The sequence below is a fragment of the Camarhynchus parvulus genome, chromosome 1A, assembly GCF_901933205.1.
Source record: "Camarhynchus parvulus chromosome 1A, STF_HiC, whole genome shotgun sequence".
In the NCBI taxonomy this organism is placed as follows: domain Eukaryota; kingdom Metazoa; phylum Chordata; class Aves; order Passeriformes; family Thraupidae; genus Camarhynchus; species Camarhynchus parvulus.
The window spans coordinates 70,350,817-70,363,094 of NC_044586.1; the positions used below are offsets into that span (position 1 = coordinate 70,350,817).

A 12,278-nucleotide genomic window follows, 5' to 3' on the forward strand; every position below is an offset into this window, starting at 1 on the left:
GTGCTGCCAGCTGATCCCACTGATCCTGCTGATCCCATCTGCTCCCACTGTTCCCTCTGCACCCAGCTGATCCCAGTGCTCCTGCTGATCCCACTGTTCCCATTGCTCCCTGCTGATCCCGCTGATCCCATCTGCTCCCACTGCTCCCAGCTGCATCCATGGGGTGCCCAGAGCAACTCCAGCCCCCTATAGCCCCGTGTGGCTGATCCGGGGTGGGATTGATGGGATCTCCCCTCCATCTCTCCCCGGGGCTTTGCTGGGAGTGCCACCCCCAGCACGTCCAGGTGTCCCAGCCCCGGTGTCCCACTGTCCCCACCCCTCCAGGTTTGCCAAGGAGCGCAAGCTGCGGATCTGGAGGGATTACGTGGCCCCCACGGCAAACCTGGATCAGAAGGACAAACAGTTCGTGGCCAAGGTGAGTGGGGCTGGGAAGGGACAGGTGGGGACCAGGGGCACAGCACGGCGTGCCCAGCTCCCAGTCTGGCCTCTCCATGGGTGTGCACAAACCCCAGAGGGGTTTCCTGGGCTGGATCCTGGCCGTGGATCCCCGGGTGCTCTGGGATCTCCAGCAGGGCTGGAGTGGGAAGAGGTGCCAGGAGAAGGGAAGGAGCCCTGAGAGAGAGGGGAGCTTTGGTTTGTGGGCACGGACTGCGGGTGTCCTGGCACCTTGCTCAGGTCAGCTGGGGCCACGGGGATGGGATTGCATCTCAACTGATTCCTGATTCTCCCGGGGAATGGCTGCCCATGGATCAATTCCTGATCCTCCCAGGGAATGGCTGCCCCATGGATCAACTCTTGATCCTCCTGGGGGAATGGCTGCCCCATGGATCAATTCCTGGTCCTCCCGGGGAATGGCTGCCCCATGGATCAATTCCTGATTCTCCCGGGGAATGGCTGCCCATGGATCAATTCCTGGTCCTCCCGGGGAATGGCTGCCCCATGGATCAATTCCTGATTCTCCCGGGGAATGGCTGCCCATGGATCAATTCCTGATCCTCCTGGCGAATGGCTGCCCCATGGATCAATTCCCAATGTTCCCAGGGGAATGGCTGCCCATGGATCAATTCCTGATCCTCCTGGGGGAATGGCTGCCCATGGATCAATTCCTGATCCTCCTGAGGGAATGGCTGCCCATGGATCAATTCCTGATCCTCCTGAGGGAATGGCTGCCCCATGGATCAATTCCTGGTCCTCCCGGGGAATGGCTGCCCATGGATCAATTCCTGATCCTCCTGAGGGAATGGCTGCCCCATGGATCAATTCCCAATGTTCCCAGGGGAATGGCTGCCCATGGATCAATTCCTGATCCTCCTGGGGAATGGCTGCCCATGGATCAATTCCTGATCCTCCTGAGGGAATGGCTGCCCATGGATCATCCTGACCTCCTGAGGGAATGGCTGCCCCATGGATCAATTCCCAATGTTCCCAGGGGAATGGCTGCCCATGGATCAATTCCTGATCCTCCCGGGGAATGGCTGCCCATGGATCAATTCCTGATCCTCCCAGGGAATGGCTGCCCATGGATCAATTCCTGATCCTCCCAGGGAATGGCTGCCCCATGGATCAACTCTTGATCCTCCTGGCGAATGGCTGCCCCATGGATCAATTCCTGATCCTCCTGGGGGAATGGCTGCCCATGGATCAATTCCTGATCCTCCCAGGGAATGGCTGCCCCATGGATCAATTCCTGATCCTCCCAGGGAATGGCTGCCCCATGGATCAATTCCTGATCCTCCTGGCAAATGGCTGCTCCATGGATCAATTCCCAATGTTCCCAGGGGAATGGCTGCCCATGGATCAATTCCTGATCCTCCTGGGGGAATGGCTGCCCATGGATCAATTCCTGATCCTCCTGAGGGAATGGCTGCCCATGGATCAATTCCTGATCCTCCCAGGGAATGGCTGCCCCATGGATCAATTCCTGATCCTCCTGGCAAATGGCTGCTCCATGGATCAATTCCCAATGTTCCCAGGGGAATGGCTGCCCATGGATCAATTCCTGATCCTCCCAGGGAATGGCTGCCCATGGATCAATTCCTGATCCTCCTGGGGGAATGGCTGCCCATGGATCAATTGCTGATCCTCCCGGGGAATGGCTGCCCCATGGATCAATTCCTGATCCTCCCGGGGAATGGCTGCCCCATGGATCAATTCCTGATCCTCCCAGGGAATGGCTGCCCCATGGATCAATTCCTGATCCTCCCAGGGAATGGCTGCCCCATGGATTGGTTCCCACTTCTCCCAAAGGCTGGAGATGCTGCTGGGCCCCTCTCCTGGTGGGTGCTGGTGTGTTCCCTGCCCATGGATGCCCAGGAGTCCCTGCCCATGGGTGCCCGGCAATCCCTGCCCATGGATGCCCAGGAGTCCCTGCCCATGGGTGCCCGGCAATCCCTGCCCATGGGTGCCCGGCAATCCCTGCCCATGGATGCCCGGGCAATCCCTGCCCATGGATGCCCGGGCAATCCCTGCCCATGGATGCCCAGCAATCCCTGCCCCGACACAGATCCAAGGGCACAGCCGGTGCGGGAGGGACGTGAAGCAGCGTGGGCCGTCCCGGGTGGGATGCGGGAGCTGCAGGATCCGGGCAGGATCCGGGCAGGGTCCGTGGGATCGGCCCCACTAGATGGAGCTGCCGCCTCGCCCAGGCAGCGGCCGCGGCTCCCGAGCCGCTGGAATTTCCCTGGGAATCGGCAGCAGCCACGTTTCTTGGAAAGTCGGCCTGGTCCTGCGCAGGGTCGGATCCTTCCAGCTGCTCCTGTCCTGCCGGGATCGGGATCGTGTCCGAGCGACCTGGCCTCGCCTGGGTGCTCCTGGGGATGCAGGAATGGCATCAAATGGGATCAAGCCTGGCAGACCCCGGGGGATGCAGGAATGGGATCAAATGGGATCAAGCCTGGCAGACCCCGGGGGATGCAGGAATGGGATCAAATGGGATCAAACCTGGCAGATCCTGGTGGGGGGATACAGGAATGGGATCAAAGCTGACAGATCCTGGGGAATGCAGGAATGGGATCAAATGGGATTAAGCCTGGCAGATCCTGGGGAATGCAGGAATGGGATCAAGGCTGGCAGCTCCTTGGAAAAGCAAGAATGGGATCAAGCCTGGCAGATCCTGGGGAATGCAGGAATGAGATCAAGCCTGACAGATCCTGGGGAAAAGCAGGAATGGGATCAAAGCTGGCGGCTCATTGGAAAATCAGGAATGGGATCAAGCCTTTGCAGACCTTGGGGGTCTCTTAGATGCCGGGGGTTGAACGGAGCAGAGATGGAAAAGCTCTGGGGCTGCCAGGACAGCCAGGAGCTCCTGTAGCTGCTCACAGCTGATCCCTGTGGCTCTACTGGCTCGTGTCCGCTGGGATGAGGTTGGGAATGGCTCCTGTGCTTGCTGGGGTGGCTCAGATGTGGCTGGGACAGGAACAGGGCTCCCCAAAACCTGCCCAAACCAGGAAGGGCATTCCCTGTGGGAGCAGTGCAGGGACACGGAGCTCGGAGGGGCTCCGGGAGGCCGGCACCGAGAGCCCATCCCTGGGGATGAGGACGTGGCGGTGACAAATGACACCTGGGCAGGTGTCCCGTGGGCACGGCAGGGCCGCGTGCCGGCGCTGGAACGCCGGGAAGCGCCGCTGGCAGCGGCTGCCACCGGAGCGGTGCCAGGAGCGGTGCCAGGAGCGGTGCCAGGGCGTCAGTCACGCTCCGCTCAGCTGCTGGAGGGGGCGGCTGGATGCTCCCGGCGCTTCCAAGATGCCGTGATTCTGTGGGATAGCAGCAGGCAGGGCCCCCCAGTCTCTGGAGAGGGATGTCCGGGGTGGCTTTGGGATGAGCAGCATCTCCCCCCATCCCCAGGAGGGACAGGATCTAGCTTTCCCCCGGGAATGGTGGGCGCTGACCCCCGGTGCTGTGCAGTGGGATGCCCGTGGGTTGGGGGGCAGAGTTTGCAGGATCCCCCCAGTTCCCCGGCTCTGCGGGGTCCCTGGGAGCCCCCAAAGGCAGCAAACACGGTGTCCTGCTTTTCGGGGAGGGGGCTGGAATTTCTCCGCCTGCTGGGTCGCTCCTGCTCTTCGCACGGGGCTCTGGAATTTGGCCTTTGGCAGCCGCAGCGCCCCCGCATTTGGGTGTCACTTTGGGGGCTTTTTGTTCTTTTTCCCCTTGCCCGGAATTGCAAGCGACAGGGGAAAGGAGGGCAGATGCGCGCAGTGGCAGCGCGGGGCCCGCAGCTGGGCACGTGCCCGGCTCCCCGGGGCTCGGCCCGTCCCGGTGCCGGTCTCGGAGCCGGTGCCGGTCTCGGAGCCGGGGCCGGGCACGGAGCGGGCGGGCAGGGATGGCGCCGGAGCCGCCTCCGTGCTCGGCACAGCGGGGCTCGTTCGTTCGCAGCGGCAGAGCTGACGCAGGAGCTGCTGGAAGGGGCTGCGAGGGGAGGGGGAGGAGGAGGAGGAGGAGGAAGATCCCAACCTGCCTTTGCACCGTTGATCAACCGCGGCAAATCGGCTCCGGCTGATTTTGGCTGCGGCTGCCGGCGATGGGGGCGCAGGGCTGGGGGAACAGGGCAGGCTCGGCCCCGGTTGTGGGTCTGGTGCTGGTGAGGGGAGAGAGGAAAGCAGAGGAAGGGAAATGTCAAAGGGGCTGAGGCTCGCTCCCGAAATCCCTACGTCAGCTGCTCTGGGAGCAGCGGGATTTGGGACACGCTGCGGAGCCGGAGCCGTGCCCGCTGGGCTGGGCTGGGCTGGGCTGGGCTGGGAGCCATCCTCTGCAGGGGGGGCTGCGGCAGCCCCCGGGCCCTGTCCCGCCCCTCTGCTGCCCTGCCACGCTCCGGGGGATGGGCTGAGCCCGGCCCCGCTCCTCTGATCCTGGGCTTCAGTCCCTGTGCTGGGAGCTCTGGTCGTGGCCGGATCATCCCGGAGCTCGGGGCGATGTGCCAGAGCCGAGCCCGGGAGCTGCTCCTGGGCTGAGCCGAGTGCCAGACCCTGCCAAAACCCCTCCAAAGGACATTTTTGTGATGGGGGGACACTCGAGCCTCTCCTGGTGCTGGGCTCTGGCTCCCCAAGTGCCACCATCCTTGCTGGGGTGCAGGAGGTCACCCTCAGCTTTGGGGGTGCTCTCTGTCCATCCCAAGAGTGGGTCCCAGGGCAGGGATGCTGTCCTAGGAGCACAGCACTCAGCAGCTTTGGGAGTGGGGACATGTCCCCATGGTCCCCAGGCATGGGGGTCCTTGTCCTCCCCAGCTCCCAGGGAAACCATCCCTAAAGGTGGAATCCCATCACAGCGGGGTCATCTCCCAGCACCCCAGGGTGACATCCCAGCACCCCAATGTCACATCCCAGCACCCCAGGGTGACATCCCAGCACCCCAATGTCACATCCCAACACCCCAATGTCACATCCCAGCACCCCAGGGTGACATCCCAGCACCCCAATGTCACATCCCAACACCCCAATGTCACATCCCAGCACCCCAATGTCACATCCCAGCACCCCAGGGTGACATCCCAGCACCCCGAGGTCCCCGGATCGCAGCCCTGTGGCTGCTCTGTGTCTGTCCCTGGCTGTTCCCATGGATTGGGATCAGCATTTGGGTTCAGCCATGCCTTTAGGGCACATCCACAGTTCGTGGGGGCAGGGTCCTGCTGCCAGAGGCCCCCCAGAAAGTGTGAAATTCCCAATCCTCAGAGGAAGAGCTGCTTCCCTCTGCTGCTTCCTCCTCCTCGGGCTGGTCCTGGCTCTGGGTCTGTGCCAGCCCTGCCCGGGGCACTCAGACTGGGAGGTTTTGTGTCCTCTACTGGTCCCAGTTCTCCCTCCCTGTGTGCCCCCAGTACTGGGGACAAGCAAAGCCCGGGGTGGAAAACTGGAGGCTTTGTTGGGCCCAGCTCTTGCAGTGAGGAAATCTTCCCTGATAAATGTGGACAAGGGAGGGCTGCGAGCTCCGTGATGGGGGTGACCGGGGTGGCCGTGCCACAGGGACATTCCAGAGCTGCCCTCCCTGCTCCCAGCCCGGGGGACGTGGGAAGCCGCAGCCGGAGCGTGCTGGCTCTGCAAGAAACAGCTGCAGAGCTTTAAAAAAATAATCCTTCCAATCCCGTTATCAAAGGGCCTCTCGCAGGCAGGAGAAGCCACAATAAATATTGGATAAGGGAAGTGGCTGCAGCGGGCTGGCAACGTGGGGGGAGACAAAAGCCCCAGCCCCGGGGCGGTGCTGAGTTGCCCGTTCTGTCACCGTTCTGTCACCGTGTCACCCCCTGTGACCCTGCTGCCCTCCCTGCAGCTCCAGCAGGAGGAGGGAGTGGCTGCCCAGGGAGGGTGGGCACCTGGGCGTGCCCCTCATGCCACCCTGCTCTGTCCTGCCTGGGACTGGCATCCCGTGGGAGCCCTGGCCCCAGGTGCCGTGTCCTGCTGTGTCCCGTGTCCTCTGTTCCGTGTCCTGCTGTGTCCTTTGTCCTGCTGTGCCCCACGTCCTGCTGTGTCCCTTGTCCTCCAGCATCCCATGTCCTGCTGCATCCCATGCCCTGCAGGGACCCTTTGTAACTGGGTCAGGGCCCTGCAGGGACCCTGGAGGTCCCTCTTGGCTCCTGCTGCCACCCGGCTCTGTCCTGCCTGGGAGACACGATGTCCCTGCTCCAGGTGCCGTGTCCTGCTGCATCCTGTGTCCTACATCTGCGTCCTGCTAAGTCCTGCTACATCCCATCATGTGCTCCATCCGTGTCCTGCTGCCTCCTGTATCCTACATCCGTGTCCTGCTACATCCGTGTCCTGCTGCATCTGTGTCCTGCTGCATCCCATGTCCTACATCCGTGTCCTGCTGCCTCCTGTATCCTACATCCGTGTCCTGCTGCATCCCATCATCTGCTCCATCCTGTATCCTACATCCATGTCCTGCTACATCTGTGTCCTGCTGCTTCTTATGCCCTGCTACATCCCATGTCCTGCTGCATCCTGTATCCTGCTACATCTGTGTCCTGCTGCATCCCATGTCCTACATCCTGTATTGTGCTTCATCCTGTATCCTGCTGCATTCCATATTCTGCTACATCCATGTGCTGCTGCATCCCAAGTCCTGCATTCTGTGTCCTGATGCATCCATGTGCTGCTGCATCCCATGTCCTGCTACATCCTGTATCCTGCTTCATCCTGCTGAATCCCATGTCTTACATCCTGTGTCCTGCTACATCCATGTCCTGCTGCATCCCATGTCCTGCATCCCATATCCTGATACATGCCATGTCCTGCTGCATCCTGTGTGCTGCTGCATCCATGTGCTGCTGCATCCCGTGTTCTACCTCCTGTATTCTGCTTCATCCCATGTCCTGCTTCATCCCATGTCCTGCTGCATCCCATGTCCTGCTACATCCTGCTGCTCATCCTGTATCCTGCCTTCATCCCATATTCTGCTTCATCCCATGTCCTGCTGCATCCTGTGTGCTGCTACATCCCATGTCCTGCTGCATCCATGTGCGTACATCCTGTGACACCCATGTCCTGCTGCATCCATGTCCTGCTACATCCATGTCCTGCATCCTGTGTCCTACATCCCATGTCCTGCTGCATCCCATGTCCTGCTACATCCATGTGCTGCTGCATCCTGTGTCCTACATCCCATGTCCTGCTGCATCCCATGTCCTGCTACATCCATGTGCTGCTGCATCCTGTGTCCTACATCCCATGTCCTGCTGCATCCCATGTCCTGCTACATCCATGTGCTGCTGCATCCTGTGTCCTACATCCCATGTCCTGCTGCATCCCATGTCCTGCTACATCCATGTGCTGCTGCATCCTGTGTCCTACATCCCACGTCCTGCTTCATCCCATGTCCTGCTGCATCCATGTGCTGCTGCCTGCCTGCCGTGTCCCGCACCCCGTCTCAGCCGGCTCGCCCCGGTGCAGGCTCCCCCGAGTTGCTGCTGCCGGGGAGGGACGCCGGGGGCCGGAGGGGCCCGGCCCGTCCCCGCTGCCGCTCCCGCGCGGATCGGGGCCGCGCCTCCGGGAGCCGCGGGAGCCGCTGGCCGGCTGCTGCCTCCTGCTGCCAGGGAGCAAATGAGATGTGACCGCGGCTCCCGCGGCTCCCGGGGAAGCATGTGCTGGATGTGTAATGGAGCGCTGGATCTGCCCCCGGAGCTGACCCGCAGCGGCCCTGGCTGCAGCAGCTCCGCTTCGCATCCTGCTTTTCCCAAGTCTTGGGCGGCAGGAAGGAGAGAGGCCGCTCCCTCCTCGCCCCTGGATGCCCTGGAGCGTGAGATTGGATTACTCCACTTGGCAGGCACACGGCTTTGGGCTGCTCCTGCCGAGGAAACATGCAGGAGCTGCGAGCCGGGAGAGGCCGGGACATTCCCAGGGGCTTTGCTGTGCCCTGTGGTGTCTGCTCAGATCAGAATTCCTTAAATCCTGCTCTCCCTCTGGCCCAGCACGCTGGGAGGGGCGGGTGTGATTGCTGGGCAAAGAGGGCTGGAGTGGGCTCAGCTCCTGCCTCCCCCGTGGGGAGGGATGTGTGGGATCAGGATCCTGCTGGAAAAGCAGCAGTGGGAGCCTTTTGGGCTGGGGGCACTGGGCTGTGCTGGGAGCAGGCAGGGAAGGTTCCTGTCCTGCCACTGGGAATATCCAGCGGCTCCACTCAGCTGGGCTGGAGAGCTGGGAATGTTTAACCCGTGTGTCCTGAGCCCCACTGGGATCCTCCTGCCCCCTCTGCCTGGAGCCAGGCTGGGAGAGCTGGGGGTGTCCAGCCTGGAGGGGGGAAGAATCCAGGAGATCTCAGAGCCCCTGGCAGGGCCTGCAGGGGCTCCAGGAGAGCTGCAGAGGGACTGGGGCCAAGGCCTGCAGGGACAGCACCCAGGGAATGGCTCCCAGTGCCAGAGGGCAGGCATGGATGGGATCTTGGCAATGAGGAATTCCTGGCTGGGCTGGGATTGCCAGAGCAGCTGGGGCTGCCCCTGCATCCCTGGCAGTGCCCAGGGCCAGGCTGGACACTGGGGCTGGAGCAGCCTGGGACAGTGGGAGGTGTCCCTGCCATGGTGGCACTGCAGGGGCTCTGGGGTCCCTGACCACTGAAACCATTCCAGGATTCCCTGACTCTATGATCCTGATCAGTTTGCTCCCACCACGGGCTGTCCTTGCTCTCTCCTCCCTGAGCATCATCCCTTGTCCAGTGTCCAGCTGCTGCTCCTGCCCCTCTGGAATTGCCTCTGGAATGGAACCCAGGGCGCTGAGCCCTGGCACAGCACACACACGGCTGGCAGTGCCCTGGTGTGCCACGTGTCACCATGCCAGGAGCCACTGGTGCCAGCCAGGCTGGGGCTGGGGCTGCTTGCTGTGCTGGGGATGGCAGTCAGGGTGGCAGGGCCGGTGTCACGGTGGCACCTGGCCCTCGGTGTGCCCAGGTGGCCGCTGTCCCCACGCTCAGCTCTGTCTCTGTCCCCAGGTGATGCAGGTGCTCAACGCTGACGCCATCGTGGTGAAGCTCAACTCTGGGGACCACAAAACCATTCACCTGTCCAGCATCCGGCCACCGCGGCTCGAGGGGGACAGCGCCCAGGTGACACCGCGGGGACAGGGAGGGGACAGCGCCTGGGGACACTGTGGGGACAGGGGGGACAGGGAGGGACAGCGCCTGGGGACACTGTGGGGACAGGGAGGGACAGGGAGGGGACAGTGCCTGGGGACACTGCCTGGGGACAGGGAGGGGACAGGGAGGGGACAGCGCCTGGGGACACTGCGGGGACAGGGAGGGGATGGGAGCAGGATGGGAAGGGGCCGGGCAGGGGGCAGCATTGGCTCTGTGTGCAGCCCCCCCCACGTGCTGCTCCTGCTCCCCCTGGGATGCCCGTGCCCCCTTTCCTTCCTGCGGGAGCCCATCCCATGGGATGCAGGAGGCCTGGGAAGGGCTGGAGCGTGCACTGGTGGCTGCAGGGAGATGGCTCTGTCCCTCTTCTCCTGCCTCAGTTTCCCCTCTGCTCCGTGGGCGCTCCCAGCTGGTGGCATGTTCCTTAGGGATACCTGTGCCTGTGGCCTCACGCCCTCGTGTCCCCATCCGTGGGGCAGGCACGGGAGGCTGCACAGCTGCTCCTGAGGGGGTGAATCCTCGGTTTTCCTTCCCCTGGGCCGTGGGGCTGGCTGGGCTCTGTGACTCCCCAGAGGAGCAGCTGCCGTGTCCTGGGCTCTGAGGGACACCGGGGCTGGCTCGTGACTGGCAGCTCAGGATCGATGGGTTCCTGGCAGGCTCTGGAACGTTGGGAAAGGCTGGAAAAGTCACATTGTTCCTGCACAGCTTGGTCCCTGCTCTTTGTGTTTGAGGCTCTCTCAGGCCAGCACCGCTGGAGCCGGATCCGAGCGCGCGGCAGGGAGATGAAAGCGCCGGGATGAGCTGGGATTGGGCACGGGGAGTGCCCTTGACCCCGCTCAGAGCTGGGCCAGGAAACGGGACATGGCCCCGCGTGTGTGTGCGGCACACACTGAGTGCCCTTGGCCCTGCTCAGAGCTCCAGGGCTGTGCCAGGAAATGGGGCATGGCCCCGGTGTGTGTGCGGCACACACTGAGTGCCCCTGGCCCTGCTCAGAGCCCTGGGGCTGTGCCAGGAAATGGGATGAGGGATCAGTCCCTGTGTCACACACAGAGGGTCCCTGACTGTGCCCAGAGCTCAGGGCTGTGCAGGATGGGGATGGCCGTCCCTGTGGGCACACACTGAGGGCCCCTGACTGTGTCCAGTGCTCAGGGGGCTGTGCAGGATGAGGGATCAGTCCCTGTGTCACACACAGAGGGTCCCTGACTGTGTCCAGTGCTCAGGGCTGTGCAGGATGAGGGATCAGTCCCTGTGTCACACACAGAGGGTCCCTGACAGAGCTCAGGGCTGTGCAGGAAATGGGGCATCGTCCCCTGTGTCACACACAGAGGGTCCCTGACTGTGCCCAGTGCTCAGGGCTGTGCAGGATGAGGGATCAGTCCCTGTGTCACACACAGAGGGTCCCTGACTGTGCCCAGTGCTCAGGGCTGTGCAGGATGAGGGATCAGTCCCTGTGTCAGAGTCTCCCTCATCCCCTCACAGCTCCGGAGCTGCTGCAGGAGTTGGGATGAGGGATTGATTCCTGTCATACAGAGGCTCCTTGACCCTGCTCACAGCTTTGGAGCTGTTCCAGAAACTGGAATGAGGGACTGATCCCTCTTCACAGAGTCTCCATCCCACTCGAGCTCTGGAGCTGCTCCAGGAGCCAGGATGTGGCTCGGATCCCTGTGTCCCTTTCTGGGACAGCGCTGTGGGTGCGGAGCTGGGCACTCTCTGCTGTCTCTCGGTGATGCCAGTCCAGCAGGGGCTCCTCAGGGCAGGGATTTATCCCCACGTTGCTGCTGTTCCCTCTCTTATTGCGTTCCCTCCATGGCTGACGCACTCAGAGCTGTGGGATCATGGAGCTCCTGAGACCCTCGGAGCGCCTGCCTTCTTCCTGGCACATCCCTCCTCCTCCTCCTCCTCCTCCGGTGCCTCTGGAGATGCCAGGAAGGCTCCTGGGAAGGCTCCTGCCTGTGCACACGAGGGGTGCCGAGCCAGGATTGCTCCAAACCCGCCTTTTCCAGGCTGTTTTCCATCCTGGAGCACCACGGCCGGCCTGGCCGCGCCGGTGGGCGACAGCTCCCGAGGCGACCCCGCGTTGCTGTGGGAACGGGAATTTGGAAATTCCTGCCTCCCTGCACGCCGCCTTGTTCTAGCCACAAGGAATTATGGATGCCTTCCCAGATCGCCTCTTCCCGCTGCTCCTCTGGCATGGGCTGGCGGGGCTGGAGCTGGCGCCCGCCCCGCGCAGCGGCGCCGGATGGATCAGCCACTGCGAGAATGCCAGGGAGGCGCCGCCCGAACCCCGCCGGACCGCTGGGACTCCCCCGAATCCCGGGGCGCTCCCGGGCCTGGGGCCCCACAGCCTGGGATCTGTGCCCTGGGTCCGGGGTGTCCTTGTGCCTCCCTGGCACCCCAGGGTCACATCCCAGCACCCCAGTGTCACATCCCAGCACCCCAGGGTCACATCCCAGCACCCAATGTCACATCCCGGCACCCCAGGGTCACATCCCAGCACCCAATGTCACATCCCAGCACCCCAGGGTCACATCCCAGCACCCAATGTCACATCCCGGCACCCCAAGGTCACATCCCAGCACCCAATGTCACATCCCGGCACCCAATGTCACATCCCAGCACCCCATGTCACCTCCCAGCACCCCAGGGTCACATCCCAGCACCCCAGGGTCACATCCCAGCACCCAATGTCACATCCCAGCACCCAATGTCACATCCCAGCACCCCAGGGTCACATCCCA

General features: G+C 62.8%; 1 protein-coding gene across 1 annotated transcript in view; it reads left to right on the plus strand.

Annotated features, from left to right (window-relative positions):
* SND1 (staphylococcal nuclease and tudor domain containing 1) overlaps positions 1-12,278 on the plus strand; it is a 76,742-nt gene that overhangs the window by 13,724 nt on the left and 50,740 nt on the right. Inside the window, exons 9-10 of the mRNA XM_030960023.1 lie at positions 325-415; positions 9,400-9,513. Coding sequence (XP_030815883.1) covers positions 325-415; positions 9,400-9,513 — 205 coding nt within the window. The remainder of the gene's footprint in view (positions 1-324; positions 416-9,399; positions 9,514-12,278) is intronic.